Genomic DNA, 16,612 nt, shown 5'->3' on the forward strand with positions numbered 1-16,612 from the left:
GCACCACCAGGGAGGCCCACTTTTTATGATTTGAAAGGATATCTATGTGAGCGTAATATCTGCCTCTCTCCACCCATCGCTAAGGTCAGGGTCATTGAGAATAAAATCTCTCTGGTTTGCTCTTATCACAACATCTAGTTCACCTTGGCATTGGGGTGATCTCATCACATGCTTGTCGAAAAATGATGAGTATAATAAAAATAACACCCATCACAGGCTGACCTCCAGCCCTGCATGTACTAAGTGACCTCCATGCATTATCTCACTGAAGTCTCATGCATCCTTAAGAGATGGTTGCTTCAAACTGAGAACAGCCAAGTAGACAGAAGAGCACAGTGGTTTAAGGTATGGAATATGGAGCCAGGCTCTCTGGGCCCCAGTTGGTTCTGTTCTAGTTGTGGAAGATTTGAGAAGTTGCTTTGTATCTTTATGCTTCAGGACCTCAGGCTATCAAATTGAATAACAAAACCTCCCTATTGTCCCTATTGCCCTTAGAAGAGAAGAGAAGGGAGAAGCCCTGTGAAGACTGTGACAAAGAGAGATCCAGGCGGCCACGAGCCAAGGAATGGCAGGAGCCACCAGAGCTGGAAGACAGGAAGGCTCTTGCCCAAGTGCCCCAGCAGAGAGGGCTGTGTGAGAGTCCAAGGAGCAGGTGGAGGCAGAGAGCAAGGGCTTACCCTTGTCTTGATGTTCTTGGCCCTGTAGGCATATAGCAGAGTGGTCCGCGACTCCTCGAAGTACGTGCTGGCTGGGCTGATGTGGGCGATCATCACTGTCCGGCTGTTCCCTCCCAGAGCGTCCTGCTCAGTGGAAGACACAAGCTAGGGGTCATGGAAATGGGGCCCCTACCTGTCCAGTGGCTCTGACCCACCTGTCCCAGGCCCTTCTGAGTTTCCTGCTCCAAACCCCAATTGATGCTGAGACCAAGGTGCCAGTGATCAGATCCCTTCCAGGCCCACCAGATTAGACAATGGGGCTGAATTTACAGTGACATTTATTTATTGCTTTGCCTCTTATTTACTTATATCCTTGTTATGGAATAGAGGTAACCACATTCAGCTCATTATAAAGAGTAATTTATGTACAGTAAAACCATCTGTGATTGGACAGCATCAGTAAGGTGGTAAGCCCCCTGACCCTTAGAGTATGCAAGCACAAGTTAGAACAGAGGGGTGGAGGGGGGAGTCAGGCAGTGATTAGAGATGGTTTCTATGGTGTCCCCTGCCTTTAGGGGTTCCCGAAAGGGCCCTTAGCCATGAAAGATGCTGGCAGCTGCTGCAACCTACTTCCCCCAAGATCTGCAGCTCTTACCTTCAGCAGGCGAGTGAGTTTGCTGTCCCGGAAGTTCACATACTGCGCACGGCTGCCACCCTTCTCACTGAGAGCATTGATACAGTTGCCCAGCGCCAGCAGGGAGCGGTTGATGTGAGCACCCTCCTTCATCCTTTTGCCTCGGTTCTGGGTCTGAGCAGAGAGAGGTTAAGCTACTGGGAGATGATCCTTTTCCACCCACCATCTCCCCAACTCCAGAACCCAGGGGAGGGAACTGAGGGCTGGAGGGATGCAATAACCCCACACACATACGGCTAGGGCTTAGGAACTGAGGCTCTGCAAGCTCTGTTAGATTCTTGGAACCTCTGGACTCATGTCAGTGACATAGGACATAGTGCTACAGTGGAGCACTACACAGCCATGAAAAGGAATGAGGTAGCACTATCTATGGATGTTGAAAAGATGCTTATGATTACATGAGATAGACATAGGCTAGAGGAATGTCTGTTTGGACAACCTCTAAATAAATAAATTACATTTTTAGTAATAGGAAAGTGTGTGTTTTATCCAGAAAGTCCCTCCACATTGAAACTCTCTCACTTTCAGTCTCAACTCAGCACCCCTCCTCAGGGAGCAGGCCCCAATCTCACTCTCCAAAAGGCAGACTGCAGCGCCCCCTACCCCACCGCCTATTGCTCTTCTCACATTACCCTATTAAATTCCTTCCAATCATTTCACTCTCTTGGCAATTATCTTGCTCCTATATACATTCAATGTTTTTCCACCTGTTCCCCTCCCCCCAGAACATAACTCGATGTGGGACCCGTCACTCTGGTTGACAAAGGGCCCAGGACACTGGCAGGCACCTGACCCATATCAGGCTCAGTGGCTGTGTGCAGGTTGGATACACAGATGGACAAGGAGCTTGGGAGGACATGCTCCACACTGCCAGGGGGAAGGTGACTTTTAAGTGTAACCATCTTCCTGTGCTTCCACAGTCCCCTCTATTTCTGCAGTGCAGCTCTATTACATTTGAAACCAGAAACTAACATTTTCTCTTTAAAAGTGTGGGTTTTGGAGGCCTCCCTGGTGACACAGGCAGTTGAGTGCTGCGCTGTGAAGCTCTCTGCAACCTCTGCAGTGCAGGTTTGATCTTGGCCGGCCAGCAAGGGTCCCACATGGCGCGGCAGACCTCTCCTATCTCGCCCGCTGCTCCCCTCAGCAATGTATTTCATCAGTCTGCCTGTTCTGTTCCCTGCTCTGTCTCTGGTGAGTCCTCTCACCCCCTGCATCTCTGGCCTGTACCCCAGTTCTAGTATAAATAAATAAATCTTAAAAAAAAAAGTGTGGGTTTTGAAGGCAACAGGGAGCTTGGTTCAAGAATATTTTACTTATCTTGGACTTGTCTCCCAGCCTAAATCACCACTTCCAGTATCTTCCAAACTCACAGGGTTGTGGGGACCCCTGCCTGGTGTCCCCTCCAGAGCTGAGTCCTGGGGGAGGCCGGACTCCACCTACCTGTTGAGCCCACCCCAGTCCAGCTACCACAGGCCAGAATTCCAGGTCTTGCTCAGGGCCCCAGAGCTATTCCTTCCATCATACTCGCTTCATCACTATGAAGCGACCTGCCCAACTCTGTTGGTGTGTGTCAGCCATGACTTTTATTTTCTGAGTTCTGATACTTTGACATCTGCAGCCCTAATGACCTTGGAGAGACTATCTCTCCCAGTGTTAGTCAAGTCCTAAAAATAGCAAACAACTCACTTGTGAGCACACCTTTCAAATGGAAACCAGCCAGCTCAGAACCCACATCTCCATCTACTCGTTTCTCGGACTCTCACACACAGGGCCCCTGTCCCCTTGCCCTCAAGTCCCAGGGCTAAGTACCAGACCAGCTATCCTAAGCCTACTCTCCCATAGAAAACCAAAATAAAGACTTAGCCCCATATATCCCCACACGCCGCCTCCTACCAACCCTGGGGCTTTGTGTCTGCAATGCCCAGAAGAGCAGTTACCCAAGAGGCCGTCCAGGCTCAGTGGGCTTTGCCACTCAATGTCTATTGAGAATGATTCACTCAACACACATTGGGCCTGGCGCTGTTTTGGGTGCTGAAGACATTTGAGCAAGGGCGCACAGGGTCCTGCTCACAGACCAGAGGGCGGACGGGCTCAGGTGAGTAATTGTGATGCCCATGAGAGGGACAGGGAGGGTGCAAGGAGGAACCTGGGATGCCCGCTCTGAGCCTGCCAGGTCCACCATGAAGAGCCTCCCGACATGCACTTCCTCCGCCAAATCTGTGCCTCGGCTTCGCTGGCGCACGGTGACCTGCAGCACAGCATGCGAGCGTGATGATGTCTTGTTGGTGGCCGTCGGCTCCTGTGTGCGCTGCCGATTGCCTTTGGTAAGGAGCTGCATGATCTGCAGACAGATGTGAAAGCACAAACACAATGAAGGGCCCCCAAGTGGCCTTCTGCTCCCCTGCAGAATGACCTAGGCATGAAAGAATGAAGCTTGACCACTACCTCACACCATACACAAAAATCAACTCAAAATGGATTAGAATTAGACATAAGACCTGAAACCATAAATACATAGAAGGAAATATAGGCGAAACACTACGGGATTTGCACACCAAAGACATCTTTACAGACACATCACCAAAGCAGTGATAGTGAGAGAAAGATAACAGCTGGGACTACTCAAATAAGAGCTTCTGCACAGCAAAAGAGACAATACAAAACAAAGAGAAACCCCACCAACTGGGAGAACATTTTTGCACCCAACACTAATGATAAAGGACTGATCACAAAAATCTGCAAAGAGCTGATGAGACTCAGCAACAACAAAGAAAATAATCCAGTCAAAAAATGGGCAGAAGAGCTAAAAAGAAACTTCTCTGAAGAGGAAATGCAAATGGCCAACAGACATATGAAAAAATGTTCAACATCACTTGTAATCAGGGAAATGCAAATCAAAACTACCATGAGATACATCTCACCAGTGAGAATGGCACATATTAAAAAAACTAGCAACAACAAATGTTGGCGAGGATGTGGAGAAAAAGGAACTCTTGTGCACTGTTGGTGGGAGTGCAAACTGGTCCAACCACTATGGAGAGCTGTGTGGAGATTTCTGGACCTACTAAACATAGAGCTTCCATATGATCCAGCAATTCCACTCCTAGGTATTTACCCAAAGGACACAGAAACATCAATTCCAAAGAGCACCTGCACTCCTATGTTTATAGCAAGCACTGTTTACAATAGCTAGCTTTGGAAAAACCCATGCCCAAAAATAGATGACTGGATCAAGAAGATGTGGTACATATATACCATGGAATATTACTCAGCATTCAAAAAAGATAAACACATGCAATTTGCAGCAACATGGATGGCGCTGGAAGGGATCATGCTCAGCGAAATAAGCCAAAAAGAAAAAGAAAAATACCGGATGGTCTCACTCATAGCAGGAATAAAAACTTAATAAGGGACCAGGAAATGATATAAGAAAGTGAAAATCAAAATCAACAAAAAACTATGAACCAGAGACACTTTTTGGGGGGTGGGGGGCGGGAGGGGAGGATTGGGTCAGAATGGGGCGTTTGCAATTGTATTGGGGAATATAAAAATAAATTTAATATTTAAAAAAAAAAAAAAAAAAAAAATAAACTCCTTTGGGCAACTGTTCACTGGTTCCTATGGTTGGGGTGCAGCAGGCAGAGCCGCATCCAGTAGAAGTGATTTCTGGTTTGTGACATAAAGTGATGAATTGAGTCAACTAATCCAGCAGGAGGGGCAGGAGGCTGGCACTTGTACCACACTGCCCCTTCCCTACTGTGGCAGGCATTACCACTGAATTGCTCGTCTCTTCCCCACAGAGGTGGGAGCAGCCTCAGAAATGCTTTTCGATACAGAAGTCCAGGCAGTCATGTGGTTTGGCTAGGGTTGGCTGGTGGTCTGAAGCCCGTGCTCCTTCAAACAACTGTGGAACCAGGCCAACAAGCCTCTCCTGAGCATCTGCTGGGTGCTGGGCTCATATTAGGAGAAAATGGGGCTGGAGTATACAGTCATCATGGCCCTGGGGGCCAAAGAATCTGTGCTGATTCCGAGACAATAAGGAGCCATTGAAGGTTTCTGAGAGGTGAGAGGCTCACCCCCAGGGCAATGTGGAGGCTGGATTGGTGTAGAAAGAGACTCAGGTAGACTGAAAGATAGAGAGCTGTAAAAATGTTTACAACTTGCTTTCATTACAAAAACAATACTTCAATACTAAGAATCAGGAATGGCAATTGGATTTCAAGCTCAAAGTCGACTCTGGTTGGTTGCAACTGCAGGAGCATGTGTAGAAAGGATTTCCAGCCTGCATCTGTACTGAGAGGGAAGAGCCTGTGATCTATTAGTGATGTCTGCCCTGAACACAGGCGAGGAGTGTGAAGCTATGTTACCAAAGTCTGCAGTTCCCTTAGCTCAAGCCCAGCTGCTTAGAAACAACTTTGAAGCTGTGTGTCCAGCTCTACTCTGCAAACTTAAACAAGGCACACCTTATGCACTGGTGAGTGTGGCCAGCCTGGCTGAGCCCCATGTTCCTCCATAGGCCCCCATGACTCTCACCTCCTGGGCATTTGAGGTAGAGACTTCCGTGATGCCTGCAATCTGGATGCTGCCCTTAGAATCTTCCCTTAGTTCCAGGAACCCCGAGGACGGGTTCAGGAGATCCCGGATCACTTCGTTATAAATCTGGGATGAGACAGAGAAGCTGGAAACAGAGTGGCTTTGGTGCAAAAACAGCACAAGGACCTATACAACAGATGCCTGAGAACTGAGGATTTCCGCAAAGCCAGTGGGCATTTGATGGAAACACAGAGGGTTTCACACACACACTCATGCCCATTTTACAAACAAGGCAACTGAGGTGGGTGGGCAGGCTCACCTCGAGGTAGGACATGGACACGCTGTAGTCTATGTTGTCCCGGGTCTCCTCGATGGCCCGGAAGAGGTCAGTGAGTGTCTGAAGGTAGATGCCAGGCTCTGCATCCATGCCCAGCATGGTGTAGGTCTTCCCTGCACCTGCGAAGGGAGGACACCCACCCAGACAGGGACTCAGGGGGTCCAGACCCCACCTGGATGCATCACCACAGAGGGCTTATTCACACCTGCTGCCTTTATTGTGCAAACGAACCCTGGCCATTCGACATGCTCTCTTTCCATTTTGGAAATAAGGGAGAAAAGTGTCTAAACAGTGTGATGGTGGCTCTGGAAGAAAACCTGGACACAGAGGAAATGGAGGCAACAATGCAGATGCATATTAGAGTAGGGAGACAGAGAGGTGTCTGTTCTTTCCTCCAAATTCTCAAGATGTTTGTTGGGGAGGGGGCATTCCAGAGAATTAACATTTGAATTTCTTGAGGAGTGTCTCTTTGTCAGGGACATTCACTGTTCCCTACCTATTGGCCCCAGGTAGACAGAATCAGGTTGCTGCCTTCCTTCTCTGGAGCTTGGCACCAGCAGGTGGCTTGCTAGCACTTGTTGAATGGATGAATGATGGATGGAATAAACAAGCTGTAAGGTTGGGCAATGTGCATCCCAGGGCCTCAGATTCTCCCTTTATGTGGTGATAGTGTTATAGGACAGGGAGAGGGTCAGCCCAAGCCAGTTTTTCAACAGCAAATCGACATATGAAACAAACACACTAGAGAAACCAAAAATCACATTTGCGCTTATGGTAGCCAGTGCCATAGGGAAGCCCAATTTCCCCATGGGGCTGACTAACCACGGATGGCTGTCCTAAATCTTCGTGGTCGCCAAATCTGTTATAGGACAGGGAGAGGGTCAGCCCAAACCCTGCAAACCTGCCTATTCTAAATGGGTTCTGCCATCCGCCACATCAGCACAAAACATAGGAGACTTTAATGGGAAGGAACTTTAATAAAACTAGGAAACAATACAGGTAAGGCAAAGAGTCTAGTTTCTAGTTTCTAGTCTAGCTTCTAAATGAAGCATCCAGAGTTACCCATCCCTCGTGGGTAAAGTCCATCCAATGGGATTGGCCCAGAACAAGGCCCCAAAGCCTGCTACAAGTCTAAAGATCTTCCAGTGGGGACCACAGAAAGGGTCACAAAAACCAGACAAGCCCGGAGGAAAAGAGCAAAATCAACATCAAGATAAAAGCTGCCATTGTCACCTCCCCACGGGTCTCACCCACATCTGTGTCACCCAGTCCACGACCAAAAGACAAGCGCAGTTTCTTCACGTGTCTCTAGGCTCCATGTGCCTCCTCCAGGTCTCCTGGCTCCATCCTGCTTCCTTCCTCAGTCTCTTCTCCAGCTTCTCCTCTTCCTGCTCAGCTCCACCCTCCCTTGGGTGGGGCAGGGAACCTGGAACTTCCCCCTTTCCTGGGGACCACCCTGTTACAATAGGATGTGTGGGGGTTGTCTAGCTCTGACCCTCTGTGATTTTGGCCTTCGGGATGAGAGAGGGAGCTTAGCTTTGGGAATGTTTGTTGAGTCCAGCTAGTAATTGCAGAAGAAATCTATGAGTTCTCATAGGCAGCAAAGTGTAGTCTTGGATCGAATTCCAGATCCACTCCTACAAGCTGTGTAACCTAGGAGAAGTCACTGTACCTCTCTGGGGCAGGTCTGTGGAAAAGGGATCCCTCTGTCTCTCTTTCAGGGTTGCTACAAGAACAAAAGAAGCCCATGGATGCAGCGAGACCAGCACAAAGCCAGCAGAGTGTCGGTGTTTTGTGCTGTTAGCAAGAGTTAAGCTGCCACCAATCCCAGTTCACTTGGAACATCGCCCTTGGCCTACCTGAGGGGCCATAGGCAAACACCGTAGCATTATATCCAGAAACGACGCCTTCCACTAAGTGTTGGGTGGTAGCACAATACACTTCTTCCTATGAACAGACAGAAGGACAGAGAGTCAAGTGGACACCCAGTTGAGACGGGCACGTGGCTGTTTCGAGAGACAACTGTGTGGCTTCTGCAAATGACCTATTCCCTCTGGGCCAGAACAGGGGCATCAGGAGGCCTGGGTTCTAATTCTGCTTGCTGGACTCAGGAGTGAGCACCTCACACTATGTGTCATGTCACCCTGAGTCCTAGACTCCCCTGGGTAATGTGGGGTGATAAGGCTCCCTGTTAGGGGGGAAAAGGATGTCCTAAAGCTAGTTCCATAAAGGCTTTGTGGACTCCACCCCCACCCTAGGCCAAAGCCAAAGACACTGGGAACTCCAAATCCCATCACCACCAAAGGGAAGGTGGCTGGGACCTGAGGGTGGGGTTAAGCAGCCAGGTTGGTATAAAGCCAGACACGTGGGCTTTGGAGGGGTCCCCCATTTTGGCTCTCCGCCAGCTCGCAGCATCCATCCTGCCAGCTCTGAGAGTGCTTTTTGGGTTTCCAGGTCGCTGGATCGGGTAGGACGCATTAAAGACTTTATTTCCCTATTTTCTCCCTGAGTTGTACATTTTCCTTATTTCCTTTTCCCTTGTAAATAAACCTTTTATTAACCTTTTGTGTGTGCCTGTAGTGGAGTATTCATAAGTCCCTTTTAAGCGCGCAGGTGAGGACCCACAGCCAGGCAACCCATTCAATATCGGGGTTGCTCTATAACATCCCCTCACAGGTGAGGATCAGGTAACAGATTGGACAGCTTGAGAAAGGTCCTGGTGGGAATATGGCCTGATCCTGAATCCAGACACCTAGCTCTGGCCTCACCATGTGACCTCATGGACCTGAGGCTCTGTGTCTGTGAAATGGGCATGCTAAAGCTCCTCCAGGACCTTCTTCCTTGCTTTAATCCTTCAGGTCTCCTCAAAACAGCCTTCACTCACTCCTGTATATGCCTCCCTGGTCTCCACAACAAACTTACTACCCATCGTTTCTACTTGCTATTGCTGTCTCCCTCACTGGAACATGAACCCTGTGGGAAGGAGTGTGTTATAGTCACAAGGCAGACAGAACGTGGCAGATGGATAAATGGATATGTGCGTGGGTGGGCAGGTGGATGGATGAGTAGCTGCATGGATGAGTGAATTGATGGATGAGGGATAGATAAATAGTTGGATGGATGAGAGGATGGAATGATGTATGTTTGTATGTACGTATATATGTATGTATGTATGTGTGTTTGGATGGATGGATGGATGGACAAATGACTGGATGTATGGATGGATGGATGTATGTATGTATGGATGGATGGATGGATGGATGGATGGATGAATAAAAATATGTGTAAAGTCTGGACCCACCACAACCATGGAAGGGGCCCCCTGCTACTTGTTCCTGGCATGACCCAAGTATCAACCCCTATAAGAAGTCATGGATGAGACCAACCAACTACCAAGTCCTCCCAAGGGGCTCCAGAGTTTCATGAGGACACGACCAGCCTGACTCAGTGAGGCACTGGAGAGTGGGGGCACCTGTGACGCACGCTGGTCAAAAACAGTGTCAAAGATGAAGGTCTTTTCCCGGGACCGGTGTGTGCGCAGCGTGTCCTCAGGGTCCTCTTCAGGGTCCATGAGAACCACCATCTAGGATCAATGAGAAGCAGGGTGGGGGGAGATTCCGTCCACAGAATCAGGACAGGCCCTATGACCCCAGAAGAACCCCAGGACTGGCACCCACCCTTGACAAATTCCAGGAGCTTGCTCTGAGTCCAGGATGGGGAGCCAGAGGGAAACTTGAGGGACTCTGCCACAGGCACCCTCTCTGCTTTCTAAGGGAACAGAGTCTCCCAGCTACTACAGCCCCAAAACCACAACTCTAAGTCCCCCAGGACTTCTGGGCTCTACGTCCCAGCACTTACACACTAGTACCCAGTCAATGTAGAACAGATCAAGCCAGCCTGGTGCAGGCAGAGCCACTAAAGGGCACAGAGGCTCTGGGCACAGAGGGCTCTGAGAACAGCCCCTCCCATGTTCTACAGGGATGCCCGTGATGAACTAATGGAAGGAGGGAGGGAAGTCGTACAAACTGTAGAGTCCTGAGACTGCTCTCACTGTTGTGCTCATCACAACCTTGAGTACATCCATTCTCACCTCTTTTACCTCTTTTACCCAGAGGGCTGTACCACTCAGAGGCAAGGGGAGAAGGGATGGGGCACTGCAGGTGCTGGAGGAGGCAAAATCTGCCCAGGCTCTCCTCCCTGCTCTTTGTTTCTCTGAGCTTGGTCGCCCCCTCCCTGGAGGCCAGCTCCTATCTCACAGAAATACATAATTATGAAGCAAGGTATATTAGGGCCTCTGGGGACCAGAGGTTCAAAAAAGTCTTTCCCAGGGAATTAGAGGGGGTAGGGCAATTAGAGACCGATCAGGCTCTGTTTACTCTGGCGAGACACACTTGGGCTGGTGGGGACTTGGGGTGCTGGGCTGCGCCACCAGGCCTTCAGGGCCAGGTACTGGGCAAGAGCCACAGAGTCTTAGGGGGCAGGACTGGATGGATCCCAGATCTGTGCATCTGAGCCCACTCTTGGTCTACAGATTTGGAAACTGAGGTGCCAGAAAAGAGGGCTCCCCAGAGTTTCTTGGGGGATCAGGAGGACTGGAAGCAGCTCCAGCTGTCCTGGCTCTGAACAGCACTTTTTCCATGACATAAACTAACTCTCCTTTCCTTGATCCTTCCCTTCTCTTACTATGATGGAGAGGATCTCAAGAAAGGGGGACCCGGGATAGGGGAGGCAGCCCCTTCACGCAGTTTCCACAACGAGTGCTCCCAGTGGGCCAGGCCTGAGCTCAAGCCCAGCTGGGGGTGGGGATGGAAGGGCAGTGGGTCTGACAGGCAAGAACTCAGGCTCCAGAAGGCCACCACCTGGTTTCCAGTCCCGGGCATCAACCATCACTAGTTGGAGGAAGACTTCAAAACCAGCTCCCTCATCCCTGTGCACCTGAGTGTTCTCATCTGTCCAATGGACGTGGTGACGGAACCCGGGGTGGGGAGGGTAGATGGGTAGCATGCACAGCCTTGAACACACATTCAAAAAATATCAGCTGCTGATGAGACTCAACAACAAAGAAAATAATCCAGTCAAAAAATGGGCAGAAGAGCTAAAAAGAAACTTCTCTGAAGAGGAAATGCAAATGGCCAACAGGCATATGAAAAAATGTTCAACATCACTTGTAATCAGGGAAATGCAAATCAAAACTACCATGAGATACCATCTTACACCAGTGAGAATGGCACATATTAAAAAAACTAGCAACAACAAATGTTGGCGAGGGTGTGGAGAAAAAGGAACTCTCCTGCACTGTTGGCGGGAGTGCAAACTGGTCCAACCACTATGGAGAGCTGTGTGGAGATTTCTGGACCTACTAAACATAGAGCTTCCACAGGATCCAGCAATTCCACTCCTAGGTATTTACCCAAAGGACACAGAAACATCAATTCCAAAGAGCACCTGCACCCCTATGTTTATAGCAGCACTGTTTACAATAGCTAAGCTTTGGAAACAACCCAAATGCCCAAAAATAGATGACTGGATCAAGAAGATGTGGTACATATATACCATGGAATATTACTCAGCATTCAAAAAAGATAAACACATGCAATTTGCAGCAACATGGATGGCGCTGGAAGGGATCATGCTCAGCGAAATAAGCCAGGAAGAAAAAGAAAAATACCGGATGGTCTCACTCATAGCAGGAACCTAGAAAACTTAAATAAGGGACCAGGAAAATGAATAACTATAAGAAAGTGAAAATCAAAATCAACAAAAAACTCTGAACCAGAGACACTCTATGGAGGGTATGGGGCGGGAGGGGAGGGATTGGGGTCAAAATAAGGGGGTTGCAATTGTATGGGGAATATAAAAATAAAATTTATAAAAATTAAAAACAAAAATAAAGTAAAGCAAGGTTAAAAAAAAATATCAGCTGCTTTGGGTCTTGGACCAGAATAATATCTTTTTCTTTTTTTTTGCTACTGAGAAAAACATGAATACATCTTGTCGATTAAGTGATAGTTTATCAATATTTATCTATTGGCTTGGGTTACTATACTGTGGTCATAGAATGTTCTTGTTTTTAAGACATGCACACTGACATATTTGGGTGTGGAGGGGCACTATGTCCACCATTTACTCTCAAATGCTCCAGAGGAGAAAGGACGAGGTACAGAAAGAGAGAAGAATAAGACAAAGGTGGCAAAATGGTGACATTTGGGAACCTGCGTGCAGAGATTATGGGGACTGTTCAGAGCGTTCTTGTACGGTTTTGATTAGTTTGAAGTTCCATCAAGAGAAAAAGTTAAAAGAGTGAACAGGCTACAACATGGATGAACCTCAAAACCCCTTGCTGGGTGCAAGAAATCAGATGCAAAAGGCCATATCCTGTATGATTCCATTTATGAGGAATGTCCAGAATAGGTAACCCAGACACAGGATGCTGATTGGTGGGCGTAGGGAGAAGGGCGTGAGGGAAGGGGGAGGTACTTCCAGGGCATGGAGGGTTTCTTCTCCGGTTGCTGGAAGTGTTTAGGGACTAGGGAGAGGTGGTGAATGTGCTTAAATGCCATCAAATTCATTCTTTAAAATGGTTTGTTTTATGTTACGTGAATTTCATCTCAAATTTTAAAAAGTGGGCCAACTCGTTAAAGTTCTAAGTTGCTAAAATGTTTTCCATCCTCATGACACACTTGTTTCATTTTAGTGCCCCCCCTCCCCGCCAACCAATCCAAATCTTTGCCCCATGAAATCAGAAATGTCCTAGTTACGAATCTGGGAGAAATTCTCACTCTGAGAAAGGCATCCTGAATGTAAGGATGCTCTGCACAGCCTCAGAGGCCCACAAGCTGCCAAGGACTGGTGCCAGCGTATTACCCACTAAGGTGACTGTTTTCAGGGGTGAGTTGGCCACTTCCAGGTGTGTGGTCAGCAAATGGCAGGAGGTAAGACAAAGAGGGGAGTTCCAAGTCATACATGGGGGTGGCTGAAATCCAGAGGTCACCCAGGGTGGCTGAGGTGCTCCCTGGGGAAGGTCCGCTAGTCCCCACAATGGACAGAGCCAAGATCTGGGGACTCAAGATACTATTTTGAGAGCTGCAATTAACTCCACAAAATTACTATTATTGCCCTAAAAGTCATTAAAGGGCTTCTTCCTTCTCCCTCTGCTGTTATTTGGATCAGTAATTATGAAGCAGTTGTCACCGCCCTGCCTTGCCCACCCCAATCCCTTTAGCTTCACTCTATCTCTGAATACCACGGGCACTTAAGTGTCCTGAATCTTTGTCAGTTTTCTGCAATTTCTTGAGGATTTAGCTCCCAGGCCCCAGCCTGCCAGTGCAGTTACACCATAAATGTAATTAGATCAGTGCCTTGGAATCAAATGAAACAGGAGAAATAAAACCTTTCAGAAAAGAAGATACATATCTGAAAGACATCATTTTATAAAAATCTAATGTTTAAAAATATTACTGTAAGTCAGAAACTACGTTAACCCCATTTTGTACATTACCATAGCTTGTGATTTCATGATCACTCGGTTCTAAGAATTTCCAGATCACTATTATAATCATCTTATTTTTTTAAAGAGTTGGGGTTTTTGTTTTTGGGTTTTGTTTCGTTTTTTAACACCGTCTTGTCTTACTTGCTTGTAGTTACCTCTTAGCTCAGCATTAACGCTGCGGGCCTCTCTGCCAGCTCCCCTCCTGCAAAGCACACACCTCACTCTTTCTGCTCATTCATCTTCCTGAAGCTTCGACCCCAGCTCTTCCCCTGCCAGATCAGGACGGGGCCTCCCACCCCTCTCCCTACCACCACCACAGGGTAATCGGGGCTCCCTGCCAGCTTGGACCCTTTCCCTGGACGAGCAAACACTCTCCTTGAGCTGCCTGCCCCTCAGCTCCTCAGGAAAGTTGCCTTGCTATCGACAAGTGGGAAAACCCAACTCACTTGACAGTCTGGTTTCACCCCAAATTTGGCATTTGTTCTGTGACTACCATGGACACCCACATTTTTAAACTAAGTCTGTTTCTAAGGAGTAGTAATCCCTGGCAATGTGGCAGCGTGCCCATCCCCAGCCCTGCCCTGCCATGCCTACAATCCCCTGGAGCCCTTTACAAAACTACTGCTGTAGACCCAGACCTAAATCTGCTCTGGGTCCCTCCTGCCTTCACCTGCTCACTAGGCTCCCACTGGCTGGTCCATGAGGCACCAAGGCCACTCCTGCCTTAGATCTGGCTAACCCTCTGCCCAGATCACCTACCCCTGAGATCTCTGCCCTCCCCCATCCTCTAGGGCTACTCTGCTCTCTCCCCAGACTTTCCAGAGCACCTCTGCTCTGCTTTCTCTCTCATAACATTGAGAGATGATACATGATACATTTCTCCCCCGCATGATACATTTCTCTACTTATTGTCTGACACCCCACCCCCCTAATACCTGACTAGAAAGTTAGTTTGGTGAGATGGGTGCTTGTCTCACTCACAGCTGGAACAGTGCCTGGAACAGTGCCTGGTCACAGTACCAACTGACATTGACATTTGAATGAAAGAATGAGTGAAGGAATGAGCGAAGCAGGTGGAGTCTGGAAGGGTTAGCACTGCAACCCTGTGGACACACCCTCTGTGCTCAGTCTTACCTGGTCCCCCATTTTGTGGGCAATGACAGTGGCGCCTTCCTCCAGTTCTGTGTCATTGAGTGGGCGGATCCGAAGGGCTACCTGTAGGCAGGACACCTGGTAACTGCTCAGTTCCTCCAGTACATCAGGAATCCCCAAACTCTCCCTCCTTGCCCTCACTGGCCTGTGGGCATCATACTTCTCAGTGAAGTAGTTACGGTTACTGAGCCCCAGCCCCCCACCAGGAGCTGACATGCAGCATGAGCTTGCTCATGCCACACAGTAACCCTTGGAGAAGAGTGCTGCGATGACAGTGACCCCATTAGTCTCAGATGGAGAGACTGAGGCACAGAACAAGCTGTCCAAGGTCTCATAGTTGCTAAGAGGTCTTACCACCTCACCCGTTACTACTGCATTTTCTTCACATTCTCCGCAGCCCTGGCACCCCTTCCTAAGGGGGTTCTCCAGCTGGACCTCCGGAATCACATTGACCCCTAAGTCTTGAATTTACTTCAACCCCCCCAATAAGCCAGCATGAGCTTGCTAGGTCTCTACTTTCCATCTGTGATATGGGGAAGGTCCTCCTCGCGGCCATGATGCTCCCTGGGGGCAGTCTCAACCAGCCCCTGGATAACCTGCCTGCAGGCTTGAGGCCCCTGAACGCCACTAACCAATAGTTGAGGGGCTGAGGTTCCCAGTCACCCAGCAGATGGATTAGGCCAGGCAGAAAGGTGACTGCCTCACCCGATTTGGGGTTGTGGCCTGCTCCTGAGCCAGGGTTCAGAGCAGCGGTGAAGGGATGTGTGGGCAGGAGCCTGGTCCTTGGGAAAGCAGGTAGGAGGAACCCCTAGCTTAGGAGCACAGGCGCAGTCCTGGAAGTCAGAGCTGACTGAGCTGACAGGCGGGCTCTGAAGGAGCAAGGAAGAGGGAGGGGCAGACTCTGAGGAGCAGCCCTAGGCTGTCAGGGGACACAAGGAGGGTGCTCACCATGAGCTGTTGGTCCTTGGGCTCCACCTCCCTCATGGCCGGGCTGCCCCGGGCCGGGGAGGGGCCGATGGTGGGGCGGGAGGGCATGCGGCTGGCCAGAGGACACTCCCTGCTCTCCTGGCAGAAGTGAGACCTGTTCCTGCGTCAGTCCCGCCCCGCCCTACCCAGGTGACATCAGCAGGTTCCCAGGAGCCCAGCCAGTTGTCTCAGGACGCAGGGACTACCTGAGTGCTTTGTTGTTCGGTGGGCCCCAAGCAGCTGGGAGGCCAGGGCCTAGTGGGGACAGAAACCACCCACACGCTGACCCAGGCTTGCAAATCTACTGTCATGGCAATCCAGCGTTTCCACCCCACTACCTGGTCTCTGTGCAGATGCTGGAACAGATGAGCTACATCTTTTTTGCAGAATGGGGTCCTCTTTCAGGTTTTCTGGGAGTCACAGAAAGGCCTGAGATACCCCTGCGGCCCCTCCAAAGGTCCTCGGGGCAGGTCAGGGGTGGTCTTGGTGCTTTTCCAACATTGAAACTAGGTCAGCTGTGAATGCTTACTCAGAGTAATCTCAAAAGCAACCTTGAGGGGCCTCCCCCGTGGCGCAGCAGTTGAGCGCTGGGTTGCGAAGCTGCCCACAGCCTCTGCATCGCCGGTTCGATCCCCAGCTGCTCCCCGGCCACCGGAGGAGGGTCCCACATGGCGCGCAGACCTCTCCTGCTGCCCGCTGCTCCCCTCATTAGTGTACTCGGTCCTGCTGCCTGCTCTGCTCCCCGCTCTGGCTCTGGTGAATTCTCTCACCCTTCCACGCTTCTG

The 16,612-nt window shown here is 49.6% G+C and overlaps 1 protein-coding gene across 1 annotated transcript in view; it reads right to left on the reverse strand.

Annotated features, from left to right (window-relative positions):
- The window catches only part of LOC119242318 (kinesin-like protein KIF19), a 28,401-nt gene extending 12,556 nt beyond the window's left edge, over positions 1–15,845 (reverse strand). The window contains exons 1-9 of the mRNA XM_054693918.1: positions 15,810–15,845; positions 14,844–14,924; positions 9,693–9,803; positions 8,080–8,167; positions 6,203–6,339; positions 5,884–6,009; positions 3,497–3,691; positions 1,312–1,464; positions 678–800 (exon numbers count right to left, since the gene is read on the reverse strand). Coding sequence (XP_054549893.1) covers positions 678–800; positions 1,312–1,464; positions 3,497–3,691; positions 5,884–6,009; positions 6,203–6,339; positions 8,080–8,167; positions 9,693–9,803; positions 14,844–14,924; positions 15,810–15,845 — 1,050 coding nt within the window. The remainder of the gene's footprint in view (positions 1–677; positions 801–1,311; positions 1,465–3,496; positions 3,692–5,883; positions 6,010–6,202; positions 6,340–8,079; positions 8,168–9,692; positions 9,804–14,843; positions 14,925–15,809) is intronic.
- Positions 15,846–16,612: the final 767 nt, after the last annotated feature.

The sequence above is a fragment of the Talpa occidentalis genome, unplaced genomic scaffold (genome assembly GCF_014898055.3).
Source record: "Talpa occidentalis isolate TD23 unplaced genomic scaffold, MPIMG_talOcc4v2.1 talOcc4.12, whole genome shotgun sequence".
NCBI classification, from domain to species: Eukaryota; Metazoa; Chordata; class Mammalia; order Eulipotyphla; family Talpidae; genus Talpa; species Talpa occidentalis.